At 41.7% G+C, this 16691-nt stretch overlaps 1 protein-coding gene across 10 annotated transcripts in view; it reads left to right on the forward strand.

Moving 5' to 3' along the window:
- The window catches only part of RAPGEF2 (Rap guanine nucleotide exchange factor 2), a 396941-nt gene that overhangs the window by 215126 nt on the left and 165124 nt on the right, over window positions 1-16691 (forward strand). The window contains exon 1 of one of the 10 annotated variants that reach the window (XM_073605958.1): window positions 1479-2315. The exons of the other annotated variants lie outside the window; for them this stretch is intronic. Within the exon in view, the coding sequence (XP_073462059.1) occupies window positions 2179-2315 (137 nt within the window). The 5' untranslated portion in view covers window positions 1479-2178. Of the gene's footprint in view, window positions 1-1478; window positions 2316-16691 lie in introns of those variants that run through there. 10 annotated transcript variants of the gene reach the window in all.

Genomic DNA, 16691 nt, shown 5'->3' on the forward strand with positions numbered 1-16691 from the left:
GTCTCTGCTGAATTTTCATATTTCGCAGACTGTTTTCTCATTTTCCAACCTAGACAGTATATTTTTCCACTCCGCTTTCACACGCATTTACTGTTAACCTGCCTGGATGGAATAAGCAGTAATTACCATATACATATGTTGTCAACCTGCATAGTTTCCTTAAATTTGTCACAAGTAATTAAGGTAACATATTAATAAGCATGGAAGTTTATCAGGAGCCATTAAAGGCTCACTCTGCAATATCAATAATACATTTCAGGAAAAAGATTTTTCTCAGAGGCTGGGATGTGAAAGCTACAACACACAAGCTGTTGCTGATCTACAGCTCCCATAATCCTCAGCGCCAGCATTAAGGCTGCACATTGTAAAGCAGCAGTTTGTATTCTTCCCCAAACAAGCTCTTTGTCATGAAACTTGTTCATTTTCACCATGTGACAGGGTCATAGGAAAATCTTCTGAAGGCTGCTGAGTTTGTGTCGTCAGCACTCATACATGCCTCTTTTATATGCTATACTGTAGTATTCTTAAATAAGTGCTATTCAAAGTAACATGTTAAAAGATTAGTAGATTTCCCCCTCCTGAGCTTCCCTATTGGTCAGCAAGGCCAACCATTCCATTAAAGGACCAGGAGGGTGGCTAGAAAGGGCCGTGGCCAAGTTGTAATTACATGGAACAGTAAAGATTTGTATGCGAGTTGCTTGAATCTCGGATCTAATGACAAATTTGAGCTTTTACTGAAGGTAACCTATGCTTATGTACCAGAGCAGTTACTGTTCTAGTATTCTGAATGCTACAGGTTCAAGCTGTTAGTATATGATAGCCGAAAGGGAACATTTCTTCGTCCACCCTGTTTAGCATGAATGGAGATATCTAGTAGAGTTTTTCTTGTTCAGCGTGTGGGAAATGCCATACATGTATGGCTAGCCTACGAGCAAAGTCGTAACAATCATCATAAGATACAAGACTTCAGTCTTTTTTGTTTTCTTGCACAAATATTTGAGAAGGGATTAGAATTAAAGGTATATGTAGTCCAGGCACCTTGGATTGCAGTTAGTATCCTTTCAGAATGCTTTAGGTGTCACCTTTCGCAAAGGGCAGCCAATTGAGGTTGAGTATAATGGTTTTCCTAAGAGGCAGTGTAATAGTCAGTTCTCCCCCTACACATGAAGCCCACTTGTAACCTTAACCTTTCATTGAAACAGATCTCTTCTAATAGGTGTTATATGTTGGTGTTAAAGGTTTAGTTCTAACACACTGAGGATTGTGGTGTGGTGTAGTCTGATCTGTGATGAAATGGGAGGAGGTGAATCAGAAATGACTTTCACTGTAATCTAGCAGCTCCGGTAACACTTCCTGTCTCAGGTGTGTGAACCAGCTCAGGTCTCACTACGTCCCAGGTTCCTCCTCCCAGCTGAGAAGTGTTAATGTTGAATTGCCATCCCTCCCTCCTTCCCTTCCTATCATTCCTGTGATGATGGAGCTTGCAGAGTGTGTGGGGGTTGGAGCACAGAGATTCCTTTTACACTGATGAACAAGTTTACATTCCAGGCCTGAGAAGTGACATTCCAGAGTTAGCTGACGTGCCAAACAGGAATGTGAAATTGGAGGCCCTGAACAAGGGAGCAGTGGTGACAGAACATACAGTAGTTGGAGCTTCTGTGTTACACCACTGTTTCCTTCTTGGGAACACGGGACAGCAAGCCAGAACATCTCAAACTCCTGACCAGTTCCCATCCAGCTGCACAGCAACGCCCTGCTCTCTGTGGGAAGATTTGCACTCAGTGTGGTAATACAGAGACATTTAATTATCTTCATGCCTTGGTTAGCATTTCAGCTGAAAGGAGGGATAAAAAAAAACAAGTAACCACTTCCATGTCCCTGGATACGTCATCTCTGGGAGACTTGGCTTATTCTACCCTGCTCGCTGTCTGCAATACTTGAAACTCTGGAATCATGCTTGAAGAGCTATGAAGGGACCCATTGGATTTTATTTTCTGCGCCAGAAGTGTTCATCCACTTACTTTGTTCTGACCTCACTGCTCAGTAATCATAAGATCATCTGACATTTCCAGTGTGGCTTACAGACCTTGGCTTCTGTTCTGGATGTATTATTGGCGCTTGCTGTCTGAGTGCCGCTTCAACAGTTAGGTAGAAAATGCAGGATGCTGGGAGCTGTCCATGGATTTAATCCACCAGATTGAAAAGTGGGATTCAAATCCAGTGCTTACTGACTTGGAGTGTAAACCGTCATTTGTGTTACAACGTGGGGAAAAAAGTTTAATGAAATACTCTACAGCTGTAGAACACAATCCCTGGTAAGAATGAGGAAATGTTTACATATTCATGGGTGCATAGGTTCAGGAAATTATTTTTTATTGTATGATCAGCAAATAAATGAATATTGGACTGTGTGACTAAAAAAAGCAATCCACTATATTTAAAAAAAAATTATATATATATATATATATATATATATATATATATATATATATATATATATATATATATATATAATGTATGTATGATAGATATATATCTTATCTATGTGTGTGTGTGTGCGCATACAGTGGGGACAGAAAGTATTCAGACCCCCTTAAATTTTTCACTCCTTTGATATATTGCAGCCATTTGCTAAAACCATTTAAGTTCATTTTTTCCCTCATTAATGTACACACAGCACCCCATAGTGACAGAAAAACACAGAATTGTTGACATTTTTGCAGATTTATTAAAAAAGAAAAACTGAAATATCACATGGTCCTAAGTATTCAGACCCTTTGCTCAGTATTTAGTAGAAGCACCCTTTTGATCTAATACAGCCATGAGTCTTTTTGGGAAAGATGCAACAAGTTTTTCACACCTGGATTTGGGGATCCTCTGCCATTCCTCCTTGTAGATCCTCTCCAGTTCTGTCAGGTTGGATGGTAAACGTTGGTGGACAGCCATTTTTAGGTCTCTCCAGAGATGCTCAATTGGGTTTGTCAGGGCTCTGGCTGGGCTTTTCAAGAACAGTCACGGAGTTGTTGTGAAGCCCCTCCTTCATTATTTTAGCTGTTTGCTTAGGGTCATTGTCTTGTTGGAAGGTAAACCTTCAGCCCAGTCTGAGGTCCTGAGCACTTTGGAGAAGGTTTTCATCCAGGATATCCCTGTACTTGGCCAAATTCATCTTTCCCTCGATTACAACCAGTCCTCCTGTCCCTGCAGCTGAAAAACACCCCCACAGCATGATGCTGCCACCACCATGATTCAGAGTTGGGACTGTATTGGACAGGTGATGAGCAGTGCCTGGTTTTCTCCACACATACCGCTTAGAATTAAGGCCAGAAAGTTCTATCTTGGTCTCGTCAGACCAGAGAATCTTATTTCTCACCATCTTGGAGTCCTTCAGGTGTTTTTTTGCAAAATCCATGCGGGCTTTCATGTGTCTTGCACTGAGGAGAGGCTTCCATCGGGCCACTCTGCCATAAAGCCCCGACTGGTGGAGGGCTGCAGTGATGGTTGACTGTCTACAACTTTCTCCCATCTTCCAACTGCATTTCCAGAGCTCAGCCACAGTGATCTTTGGGTTCTTCTTTACCTCTCTCACCAAGGCTCTTCTCCCCCGATAGCTCAGTTTGGCCAGACGGCCAGCTCTAGGAAGGGTTCTGGTCATCCCAAACATTTTCCATTTAAGGATTATTGAGGCCACTGAGCTCTTAGGAACCTTAAGTGCAGCAGAATTTTTTTCGTAACCTTGGCCAGATCTGTGCCTTGCCACAATTCTGTCTCTGAGCTCTTCAGGCAGTTCCTTTTGACCTCTTGATTCTCATTTGCTCTGACATGCACTGTGAGCTGTAAGGTCTTATATAGACAGGCGTGTGGCTTTCCTAATCAAGTCCAATCAGTATAATCAAACACAGCTGGACTCAAATGAAGGTATAGAATCATCTCAAGGATGATCAGAAGAAATGGACTGCACCCTAGTTAAATATGAGTGTCACAGCAAAGGGTCTGAATACTTAGGACCATGTGATATTTCAGTTTTTCTTTTTTAATAAATCTGCAAAAATGTCATCAATTCTGTGTTTTTCTGTCAATATGGGGTGCTGTGTGTACATTAATGAGGAAAAAAATGAAATAGATATACACTTTTTTTTTTTTTTTAATAGTGGATTGCTTTTCTTGCATTTAGGGAAGAATACACCAACAAGTGACCAAGCAGGTCAGATTACTTTTCAAGGTGCTAATTAGGTACATGTCTCCCATGCCTTTAGCATAATTACATCTAAAAGCCATGTTTACTAAGCTTATCTTCCCAATCTATAGTGGTTTATATATCTACTGTACAATATGCATAAATCTGTTTCAGCACACTATATACGTAATACAACTTAAGAAATTGACAAGGGCATTGGTGAAACTGCTACTACATAGTATTATAATCAATATTCTTTATAAACTACTGCTGTAAAAACTGTAGGTCAAAACCCATTGCTGAATGTCAGGTCTAAATCCCATTGGCAGACCTGAATATATTCTACTCTGAAATCACAAACCACCCAGCATTTCTAGATTACCTAATTTCTTATACTCTGCTATGAAAATATAGGTTTCCCTAAGAGTGTAGATTGCAGTACATTTGCCATATGTAGGCTAATAAAACCTTTAGAATCTCTGGTGACAGCAATCTGAAGAAAACCGTTTTGAAGCGTGAATTTTCTTATTTTATTACATGCGCCTGAGCACGTTTTTCTTTTATAGATGCTTGGGCTAGGGGAAGCCAGAAGTAAATTACGATGAATTTGCATAGCGCCCAGGGATATACTGAAGGTCTGGAACTGGACAGCACTTGTCTAGGCTGTGATCCGCTTCTTTGTATTCTAGTGCTTGCCCAATTCAAATGTCTTTTTATAACATAAAATAGTAGAGCTCACAGGCTGGAGTAAGTTGCCATTAAATGATCTCTTTTAAGGAAAGGTGTAATTTCTTTCCTTTCTTCATATCTTTTTAAAGCAAGTAAGACATCAAGGTGAAAGCTGGCATTGCTTATTACCTTGCAATTTAAATGATTGAATAGAGGAGGTGCTGCTGGAAGAAATATTAATGCAAAGTGTCCAGCCACAATACAAGATTGCCAGTGCCCTGCCACTCATGCTGTCTATTTACAAGCTCTTTGAAAGCCTCCTGTGGGTCAGCCATGCTGGGAATCAATGTCTGCCACTCTGGCTTAATGCTGGGCCCCTAACCTTACCACTCAATTGTTTGCCTAAATGGGAGGCCGACATTGATCAAGAGCCTATATCCGCCAGCAACCCTGTAATTCTAAGAACAATTTTCCTTATTTTCCTTACATAGTGCTATTGCTATATGAAAGACATACTTCCAAATTGCACTAACAGGCTATGAATTCTAAATCTCCATTTTTGTTTAATGCAGTCACTTCATTTTTTCTAATCACTTTTTAGGAAGTTGGTTGGTATTGTGGTTGGTTTGGTTATGCTACACAAGCATGTTTTCTTGGTCCCCTACACAGTCACATGATGCTTCATACAGTGTCAGCACGCGAGGATGGGGATACTTCTGTAAATCATGCCGACTGACACCCAGACAGTTTCTTTATTTCTTTTTTTTAGCTCAAAATAGTAACAGTTATGCAACTGCGTACTTCAGAAACATTGCTAGCTTTTCATGCAAAAACTGAAAACACTGAAGCTGTGCACATTACTGTTCCCTATAGCACATTCTATGTCAATATGGTGTGTGTTCAAAAGCCTTCAGAGAACAGTGGAGGCTGCCAGAGCACACTTCATATTCCCTGGCTGCAATGTTAATCCTCCGATTTCAGTACTTAAAGTGATTGTAAAGGCAGAAGGTTTTTTTATCTTATTGCATTCTATGCGTTAAGATAAAAAACCTTCTGTGTGCAGCAGCCCCCCTAATACTTACCTGAGCCCTTCTCTATCCAGCGATGTTGCGCAAGTCCCTTGGCTGTCCAGGACTCTCCTTCCTGATTGGCTGAGACACAGCAGTGGCGCCATTGGCTCCCACTACTGTCAATCAAAGTCAGTAAGCCAATCAGAAGAGAGAAGACGTGGGGCCGGGCCGCGGCTCTGTGTCTGAAAGCTGTGGCTTGGCTTAGGTGCCCCCATAGCAAGCTGCTTGCTGTGGGGGCATTCAACAGGAGGGAGGGGCCAGGAGCACCGAAAAGTGACCCAAGAAGAGGAGGATCTGGGCTGGTCTGTGCAAAACCAACTGCACAGAGCCGGTAAGTATAACATGTTTGTTATTTTTTATTGAAAAAAGACTTTACAATCACTTTAAGTCATTAAACCCAACCCACATCATAAAAAAACTATCAATAAATGCTGTATTTCATGCTTGTTCATACTCCGTCACTAAGGGTTCATGTACACTGGACATTTAAAAACCTCTTTTAAACGATGTAACTTGACAGCTAGTAACTGACATGAAAAAACTTCTGGTTTGCCACTTTTACATGCCGCGTTTAGGGGTGTTAATGAGCATTTTAGTTTAGAAGCGTTTTGTATAAGGACTCATTTTTGACCATTTGCAAAGGGAAAAATATTGACTTTCCAGATCTCTCTCTCTCTCCCCTCCTCTCCCCCCCTCTCTCTCTCCCCACCCCTCTCTCTCTCCCCACCCCTCTCTCTCTCCCCACCACTCTCTCTCTCCCTCACTCTCTCTCTCCCCCCACTCTCTCTCTCCCCCCACTCTCTCTCTCTCCCCACTCTCTCTCTCTCCCCATCCCACCCCCTCTCTCCCCCACCCCCCTCTCATAACAATAACAATGAATGCTCAAAGTCCTCTGATGCGGCTATCTATGGAATGTTTAAATAAACTGCCTGCTTTAGCAGTGTTAACACATATGGTAACTGCTAGTTTCTAAACCGGCTGTATGTACATTTCCCAGCATTATGGAAGTTTTTTTTTCTAGACACTCCAGACATTTGCCATTTAGATGTCTAGCACATTAGCCAACTTGCTAGGTCTATGCCAGTGGTCGCTAATCTTTCAGACCCAATGGACCACTGAAGTCACAATTTTGAATCCCGTGGACCACTAACATGAATTTTACACGCCTTATATACACACAATGCTCCGGCTCTCTGCCACCTCCCCCTGGATCACCCTGTTACCTTATACACACAGTGCTCCGGCTCTCTGCCCCCCTTCTCTTGGATCACCCTGTTGCCTTACACACACAGTGCTTCGGCTCTCTGCCCCCCTCCCCCTGGATCACCCTGTTGCCTTATACACACAGTGCTTCGGCTCTCTGCCCCCCTCCCCCTGGATCACCCTGTTGCCTTATACACACAGTGCTCCGGCTCTCTGCCCCCCTCCCCCTGGATCACCCTGTTGCCTTATACACACAGTGCTCCGGCTCTCTGCCCCCCTTCTCTTGGATCACCCTGTTGCCTTATACACACAGTGCTTCGGCTCTCTGCCCCCCTCCCCCTGGATCACCCTGTTGCCTTATACACACCGTGCTTCGGCTCTCTGCCCCCCTCCCCCTGGATCACCCTGTTGCCTTATACACACAGTGCTTCGGCTCTCTGCAACCCTCCCCCTGGATCACCCTGTTACCTTATACACACAGTGCTCCGGCTCTCTGCCCCCCTTCTCTTGGATCACCCTGTTGCCTTATACACACAGTGCTTCGGCTCTCTGCCCCCCTCCCCCTGGATCACCCTGTTGCCTTATACACACAGTGCTCCGGCTCTCTGCCCCCCTTCTCTTGGATCACCCTGTTACCTTATACACACAGTGCTTCGGCTCTCTGCCCCCCTCCCCCTGGATCACCCTGTTGCCTTATACACACAGTGCTCCGGCTCTCTGCCCCCCTTCTCTTGGATCACCCTATTGCCTTATACACACAGTGCTTCGGCTCTCTGCCCCCCTCCCCCTGGATCACCCTGTTGCCTTATACACACAGTGGTTCGGCTCTCTGCCCCCCTCCCTCTGGATCACCCTGTTGCCTTATACACACAGTGCTTCGGCTCTCTGCCCCCCTCCCCCTGGATCACCCTGTTGGCTTATGCACATGGTGCTTCGGCTCTCTGCCCCCCTCCCCCTGGATCACTCTGTTGCCTTATACACACAGTGCTTCGGCTCTCTGCCCCCTCTGCACTTTGCATCACACTGCTGCCTTACACAGACTCATTGGATTTCACCTTCTTATCTAACCATGCACTCAAGTGCCGTGCTCCCTCCCACAGTCTGTGATCATCGCTGCCATTAGAAGTACCCCCCTTCACCTCCCACTCGCTGCTCTACTCCCAGAGCCAGAACTACAGAGGAGGCATTGGGTATCAACGCTCGCTGACAGTTTTAACAGTCAGCGAGGAAAGGAAACAACATTGGGCAGTATACATCCGGCACAATGTTGATTTACGGCAGAATCCCTGGTTACCACCAAAATGTTCTCTTATTTTCAGACCACTGCTTGGGGATCGCAGGTCTATGCTATGTTACAAGCAATGCTTGCAATTGTAAAATCACTTGCAAAAATGTGTCCAGCATTATCTGTCATGTATACATACTGCTGTTTGGTATGTGATAGAACAGGGACTTGTACTGTGTGAATCATTTCTTATCAGCGCTTACCTATGACTCCCATAATCCTGATTGTGCAAGGAGAGGGCAGGGCAGTCACTGTGCTCAATGACTGAAAAGTAACCCTGCTGTAATGAAGTCACTGCTGATCATCTCCTATACACAGCAAAACGGAGCTACTATTGATTTGTCTCCAATGAAGGTTAGGTCATTTGCTCTATGAGCTCTATGAGCCATGGAGCTTTTCTGTGTGAAGAAAGTAAACATAAAGCAAACCTCTCTTTTCATGTGTAACTACACTGAGCAGAAACTGAATTCATCACCGCTGGATATTTGCTTACTGATTACAGTCTAATTAGTTTTATAATCGCTCGATCTGTTTTTAGGTGACTTTGGAAGCTGTGTGGTGTCTCTGATGTTCTGTTGCAGAGAAGTTAAGCAAATTTGTTTATAGCCTGCTACTATGGAGGGATAGTTTTATTTGTGGAGTTAATTTTGTCTGTTTTTAAGGGCGAGTCTCTTTTTGCTTAGAAAAGATGATCAGAATGGGAACGGGGCTTTTAAAAGCTGAAGTTAACCACCGATATGAGCACAAGCCAACCAATGAGAAATCGCTAATCAAAAACTTTCCTAAACTTTTATTTACACTGGCTTTATATGCCTTTATATGATAGAGGGCATTTCTAAATGCATTTAAATGCATGCAGTGATTTTTTTAATGGCAGGGAAGCTGAGCTTAGGTGCAGTCAGTTTAGCTGCCTTTTGGGCTGGTTCACACCTGAATCACACAGGAACCTGCTCTTTGTTCCTGTGCGAGTCCCTTGCAACTCAGTGTGGTGTATTTTTCAGCCTATTCATTTAATGGGAGATCATACCAAGAGTAGTTCATACATTACTTTTCAAAACCGCACAGTACCAGATCACATGGTACTGTGACACCATGCGTTTTGGTGCAGGCAGGTACACTGTTTGCATTTTGCGTTTGAGATGTCGGTAGGATTATATTGACACCCGTAGAAGATCGCACATCCAGTGCGTTTAGAATGCAGTGTGAAAAACACGCACATAACATGGGCTTCACGCACTGCGTTCTGGTGTGAATGAGCCTGGCCAGACCACAGCGTGGCAGTGTGAAAGCGGCCTATCTCACAGAAAAGACCCCTTATGCAGTGTAAAGCTGGTGATTTCAGCAGGATGTTCTAGTTGCCAGATTCAGTTGAAAAAGTAACATTGCCAATCTGATATTACACTATGCCTAGATGTTTTTGATGGTTGGGGACATACCAAACTCTCATATGATCTTCGGTTTACACAACATGCACAGTTCTCACTAAGAAAGATTTTAAAGCTCCAAGAATCCTTAATTAAATGTTGTGCTCTTTGTGTCCATAGGGCGCTAAGTCCTCCGGGCAAGGAATCCATTAAATGTTGCACACCAGGAAGTCCTTACAAATAGTGATCTATTAAAGACAATGATTCAACTTTAAACTTATGCCACCTTCTAAAGCATTTCACTCCAGGCGATACTTAATTGTAGAACCACTGAAGTCCCATCTTGATAGAGACGCGTCAGAGGGAGGCGCCAATATGAAGCTGGGTCAGAATTTCTAATTATCGTTTACAAGGAGTTACAGCATGTTATTGATGCACATCCTTTGTTATGTACAAGCTGGTTTAAATCGAAATTTTTGCTTATAAAGCAGCTTGGGAGCATCTGGTTTTCTCTGCTTTATAAGCTGTAATAAATATTAGATGCAGCTCTCCTATGGTTTGTTAGTATAACCCATCACAATCTACATACAGGCAGTTTATTCCATGATGATGCAGAATTCATATCATATGACAGTCTTAAGTTTGTGTATGGCCACTTTTAATGGGACCTGTCCAGATTGAACTTGCCAGTACTGACTTTTAAAGTCTTTTAAAGCACGGGCATTTGTTGCTGCGGTGCTTATTTCTCCTTCCCTTTATTGGTGACATGGAGTGAGCATTGATATGCATATGGCTCTTCCTGGCCAGCGAGTCACTAAATAGTGGAGCAAAAATGAAAATGTTCACCTTTTAAAATCAAGGAACAGCAGCCCCTATGTTGTCTATCCTTAGATTATTGGTAAATGAAAGTATATGTTACCCCAACATTTCATATTACTGATATGTGCCTGCTGTAACATGTACTTGTATGAGAAAGTACCTTGTTCTCTTTGTATTGTTTCCTTTTGTGAGAAATCCCTGGGGGTTCTTGCCAGTCCCTCTGCTTTCCTAGAGAAAAATGGGAGAGTCCCTCTGCTTTCCTGTTAAAATCTGACCACACTAAGCAGGAGAGCACAGCGTGATCAGTTCTCTCGCTATGCTGGGAAATCAGCCTGCTCTCCTCCAATGATCAGAGTTGTCCTGACACCCCCCAGCTGCACAGACATTCACTGGGGAGCTCAGTGTGCTGCTGCTTCCCCCCAGCTCTTATACAGTTGATAACAAAGAGAATGCGATCGCTTATATAAAAAAAAAAAAAAAAAGTATTTATAATTTTTTTATATCTATACAAAAATGTTTTCCCTTTCATTTCTATTTTAAACTAAATGAATTGTTTTACAAGGTGATCGTTTAAAATCACTTTAAGGCTCGGTTCACATTGGTGCGATGTGGGAACCCTACAAATCCACTGCAGTTTCCCACATCGCACCTGACTCGCAGGCAGTTCACACTGCCTTATGCAAACCACTGAGAGTGTCAATACAAAGTTGCTGACACCCCAAGATCGGTTCGCATATCACAGTATGAACTGTCAATTTTAACAGGAATCGGATCGCATGCGATCTGATTCTGGTGCGGACCAAAAAAAGGTTCCTGCACGAGTTTGGGCCAAATGCGATGCAAATTCAGCCATACAATCTGTATGGCTGAGTTTGCATCGCACATACATTGCGTATGATTTGCACAGCAGTGTGGTGTGAATCACATGGGATGTCTGACATCGCACCAATATGAACCCAGCCTAAATCTAAAACGAGTATCTGTTTTGTAGTTTTAGATAAAATGTGACAGTGTAAAGACCTGTCTCCAGGTTTTTATTGCGGTCCATTCCCTAATCAGAACAAGTCAGCCTCTATTTGTCCTGGTGACCATGGTTATGCAGATAGCGGAGCTACGTCAATACATGGTGATGCTCTCTGGAACATTTAGGATCTGAAGAAAGAAGAGGACCTTTGATGTCACTTGACCAGACCTTTTCTGGTCAGAAAAGGTATGTATGGAGAGATTTTTAATTAATGAATTAATCGTTCTTTAAGGCTGTCAGATGAGGAGTTTTATGTATGCCAAAATTGACTTGTGCGGTTGAGCAAGGCTTTGAAAGGGATTTGTTTTACTTCTGTTGTATGCATGTCAGAGATCTCCCTTGTAGAAAACAGCACTCCACACCTAAAAGGTTTCTTTTTATGAATGTGTGTCTGTGCTGATCTGTTATAGGAATATAAGAGGTGGTGGAACAGTAAACCTAATAGGATGCTGAGAGATGACATACATATGGTTTTATTTTTAGCAGAGAGCAAGTAGTTAATTTTCTTTTCCTATTGTAGACCTATTTGTCAAGCTTTTTGCAAAAAACAAAATATCTCATTCAGAATCCCTTTCAAACAGTCTCCACACACCCTGTTTAAATTATGAAAGTTCATTTGAGGATATTCTTAGTAGATAGATCTCTACATGCTCTTCAGCTAAGATGCAGTAAAGACGAGGGTCCCTTTATATTACCTTTATAGATGGTTGTAGTTTATTTTGGTACTGAAATGCCATGCTTGGCATGTTTTTCCTGTGTGATCTGTGTTCATTTATCATTTAAGATATTTAGCAGATATCATCTTAATCAACAAATGATGACAGGAAGTTACATTTTTTAAAGTTTTTGCTAGAGCAGGTATCTGTATCCTGACTGGTGTCAAGGGACATTAAGTGAGGTGACATCTCTGGAATGATGACATGGACGTCTGCCTTCAGTGGGAAGGTTAGAACTCTTATCACATTTTTATTGCCGTCTGTGTCTTCCTGTTCCAGTAATCCTTATTCCTTGATGTCTTTGTGCTAATGTCATAGAGAACAGGAAGTGAGGGAAAGTCTCTAATGGCATCACAGACAACAATACAAATCTGACGGTAGAGTAAGCTCTTTCCACTAAAAGAAAAATGTTTTATCCAAAGATGGGCTTTAGGCTTAAGCCTCATACACACGATGAGAATATAAGACGAATGATCTCCATATTTTTTTGCATGCTAGTCTCATATCGAAAATGAAGAGTTTACTAAAGTTATGAAAATTCTCGTATGACAGAATACAACTTTGGAAGTAATGTAATGTGTTGTATTGTAATGCATTCTTTCGTTTGCATGCGTGGTCTTGCTCTTTTCGATTTTTGCGTGGTCTTGCTCTTTTCTATTTTTGCGTGGTCTTGCTCTTTTCGATTTTTGCGTGGTCTTGCTCTTTTCGATTTTTGCGTGGTCTTGCTCTTTCCGATTTTTGCGTGGTCTTGCTCTTTCCGATTTTTGCGTGGTCTTGCTCTTTTCGATTTTTGCGTGGTCTTGCTCTTTTCGATTTTTGCGTGGTCTTGCTCTTTCCGATTTTTGCGTGGTCTTGCTCTTTCCGATTTTTGCGTGGTCTTGCTCTTTCCGATTTTTGCGTGGTCTTGCTCTTTCCGATTTTTGCGTGGTCTTGCTCTTTCTGATTTTTGCGTGGTCTTGCTCTTTCTGATTTTTGCGTGGTCTTGCTCTTTCTGATTTTTGCGTGGTCTTGCTCTTTCTGATTTTTGCGTGCTCTTACTCTTTTCCGATTTTTACGTGGTTTTGCTCTTCCTATTTTTTTTTTCCGAGCGAATACTGTACTGATTAAACAAAAATCGTATGTTCTGGTACCATATGAGAAACATTTTTGTGCTTGTTCCTTTGGATCTTCTTGAAAGCTGTGTACTTACGATCAGATTACCTTAAGATCGCTTCAAAAGTGGTATTTTTGTCTGATTTTCTGATTGTTTGTACTAGGCATTAGAGTTCATGCGGGGTAAAATTAAGTTTTAAAGTAAGCAATCAGAGTCAGACGAAGGGCTAGAGGTCGTGCTGCCATTCTCTGCAGGTTTGGAGGCCCCTTAGTTTGAAAGCAGCATTTGTTTTTTTTTTACCAGTTTGTTTTTCTACTGAATATTTTTTATGTATACTTGGACATATTAAACTACTACATTATGAGCAAATATATTGTTTTTGGTTGGTGACTCTATGCTGATAACGCTACTAGGGGTACTGTCATCTGGTGGCGTGGATTAGAGCAGTCTGGTCCTGCCATCTGTGGAGCGAGAGTGGTGATGCTGGATGCCATTTACACAAAGATCTTATTGTTATTCTAGTAATAGACAGCATATCCCTCTGGTGAGTGTCTATTTCTACCATTGGTGAATGATTGGCACTACGGATGTTTTCAAGCTTTGGGTGAAGGCTGAAGTTGAACACTTTTATATGTTTTACACCCATAACAATATGAACTGTTTACTTTTGTTCTGACAAACTTCAGTTTATGGTCACATTTTTGTGGACACTTATTATTTTAGCGCTGCATTTTTGTTATCGTTTGGTTATTGGTGCACTTAATATCTACACTTATTGCACGCGGCTGTTTAAATTTCACTGAAAGAGCGCTGACTTTATTTTACTATTCTATCTTTGTTTATTGTATCAGAGTCAGACACTTAGCGATTGTTTCGCATATTGGCAATATTCGTTTTTTTTAATTTATTTTTTTAACATGAACAGCATTATGCTGTATTTTCTAGTAATATGTATTAAAAAATGTCCCTCGTATTCCTATATCATATGTTAATTAGGAGATATTTTTTTTTTTTTTTTTTTACATTTCCAATAATATCACATATTTCCATGTTTTTTTCCATGTTACAGGCCTGTAAGTAGATAGTAGAATGGTTACATTTGTAATATTGGCCATCAGTATGTCTTTTCACACAATTTAATGTGTTGGGTGAAATGGTGTTAGGATGGTTAGATATTGCCTGCAGCTCTACATGTCGAAAGGAGCTCAAATAATTGGGGTCTTTTTTTTTCTGCTGACAGGTCAGATACTTGCTCTCTGACCTTTGCAGTTTAAGCTTTATGATGTCTCCGCTTTTCTCTTGTCTTGTCTTTAAAGCTGAACTCCAGGCAAACCTCTAAATACACGAATTGGCAAATAAGAGAGCTATTTTATATGCCAAAGGATTTGCATTTCTGTCTTCAATCTAAGATTTACACAGGCCTCTGACACATATCACAGCCAGATGGATGACGCCACATTCTCAGTTACAGTTAACAACTACACTGCTGATACCGCCCTGCCCCCAATTTGCTGACATGGAAGAAGCAGCAGTAGACTGATGAGGTAATCGTTCTGCTCACTCTGCTCTCCTTATTTTTGTTAGCTTCTTCCTTTTTAGAATATTTGCATGCAGCTTACCTGATTGGCTGACAGTGCTTACCATCTTTCCCAGTTGTATTTAAAAATAAAGCTAATGATTGAGTAATGAATACAAAGATGCATTAAAGCAGACCTTCACCCTAAATTACTTTTAGTTTTGCTCTTCCTTCTCTCAAATTTGGAGAATACATTTTCTTTTATTTTTTTTAATTCAATGGATTTTTGGAGCTGCAAAGCAGCACTTTCCTATTACTTGTCTAGTCGTGAATGATATTTACATTCCCTCTCCCGGATTCTGCACATGCACAGATGTGCCTCAGGGCTTAGTGTACCAGCAGAGCTCTGAGGTACATTTGCACACGCATGGGATCCCCACACATCTGTATATCCATTTGTTTTCTACACTCATGCATAAATACAAGCAGTTGTGGAATTTTCAAAATCACCATTTTTGTGCATGCGCTGTAAATTCCCTGCGTGTGCGCAGGTGTGCCAAAGGCCGGGCAGAGCCTTCCAGCACATCTGCTGATGTGCCAGAAATACAAAAATGGCATCACCGGAGACAAACGTAAGGGGGCTGAAGTTCCTCTCTAAGGTGTGTCTTTTGTATCTGCCTGGAGTTGAGCTTTAAGATATCCGTTCCTGTGTAATATGGGAAAACCTGTTGTAATGATCATTTTCCTGCTGAAAAAGAGAGTATCTCCAGAAAAGCATGAATTCAGGAAAAGTGGGTGTGATATGAAGAATGCCTGATCCCTGTGGTCTGCTTTATATGAGGGCCTTTTCACACCAGATACTTCTTTCCACACATTGCAGCATTTTCCAGTAAATCCAAAATTTACTTGGAAATTCGCGTCTTTTTCATGGGGCAAGTTTACAATAATAGGTTGCACTGAGGTGCATTTGAGGAAAAAGTTCTGCTTGCTGCATCTTTAATGCTTTGATCTGTTTTTGTCCCTTCAGGTCAGTTGAGCTCTGGTTTTGAAGATTTGTGAATCTTTGTGTCCGGTTTGAATTTAGGAGCTCAGTTTCTGGCCTGCCACCTAATTGGAACCAGCACTGGGTTTCTGGGTTCAGGTTCTTCCATGCAGACTATCTGCGTGCCATTTTGAATATATCGGTGTGCTCTTGTGTTTTTTTTCAGTTTTTTTTTTTTTTTAGTTCTTTCGTTTGAAATTCATCTAGTGTGTGTGCATTCTGGTAGGGATATCAAAGTGCCAAATCCTTCACAGACAGGAACTGATGTGACTTAGTTGATGTAATAGCTCATCTGAATCTGTCTGTGCTATAAAAGCAAGTCAAATTATAAGAGAATTCACAGTAGCACATGTGAGTTACAGTGTGAAAGACTTGAGGGCTATTATCTGCTTAGAGGATCACATGATAGTATCACACACATTAACATTTTGGAGAGGTCACCGCAGAAATGTTGTAAATGTATTGCCAAGATAAAATGATATTCAGAGATATCTTTGTTCAGTGTACAGATATTTATATTGTTCACCATGCATGCTCCTCATAGTCCTCAGAGCAGCTGGACTTCAGGTAGACAGCTAAATATATATATATAGATGAAGTGCACATAGAAGGAAGTTTATATGCTAAAGGATTTGCAGTTCTGTTCAGTTACTTTTATGATCCAGCCACCCCTCCCAGACAGCAAAGCCAGACCTGGGACCTGTACATGTGCTTTC

The sequence above is a fragment of the Aquarana catesbeiana genome, linkage group LG01, assembly GCF_042186555.1.
Source record: "Aquarana catesbeiana isolate 2022-GZ linkage group LG01, ASM4218655v1, whole genome shotgun sequence".
In the NCBI taxonomy this organism is placed as follows: Eukaryota; Metazoa; Chordata; class Amphibia; order Anura; family Ranidae; genus Aquarana; species Aquarana catesbeiana.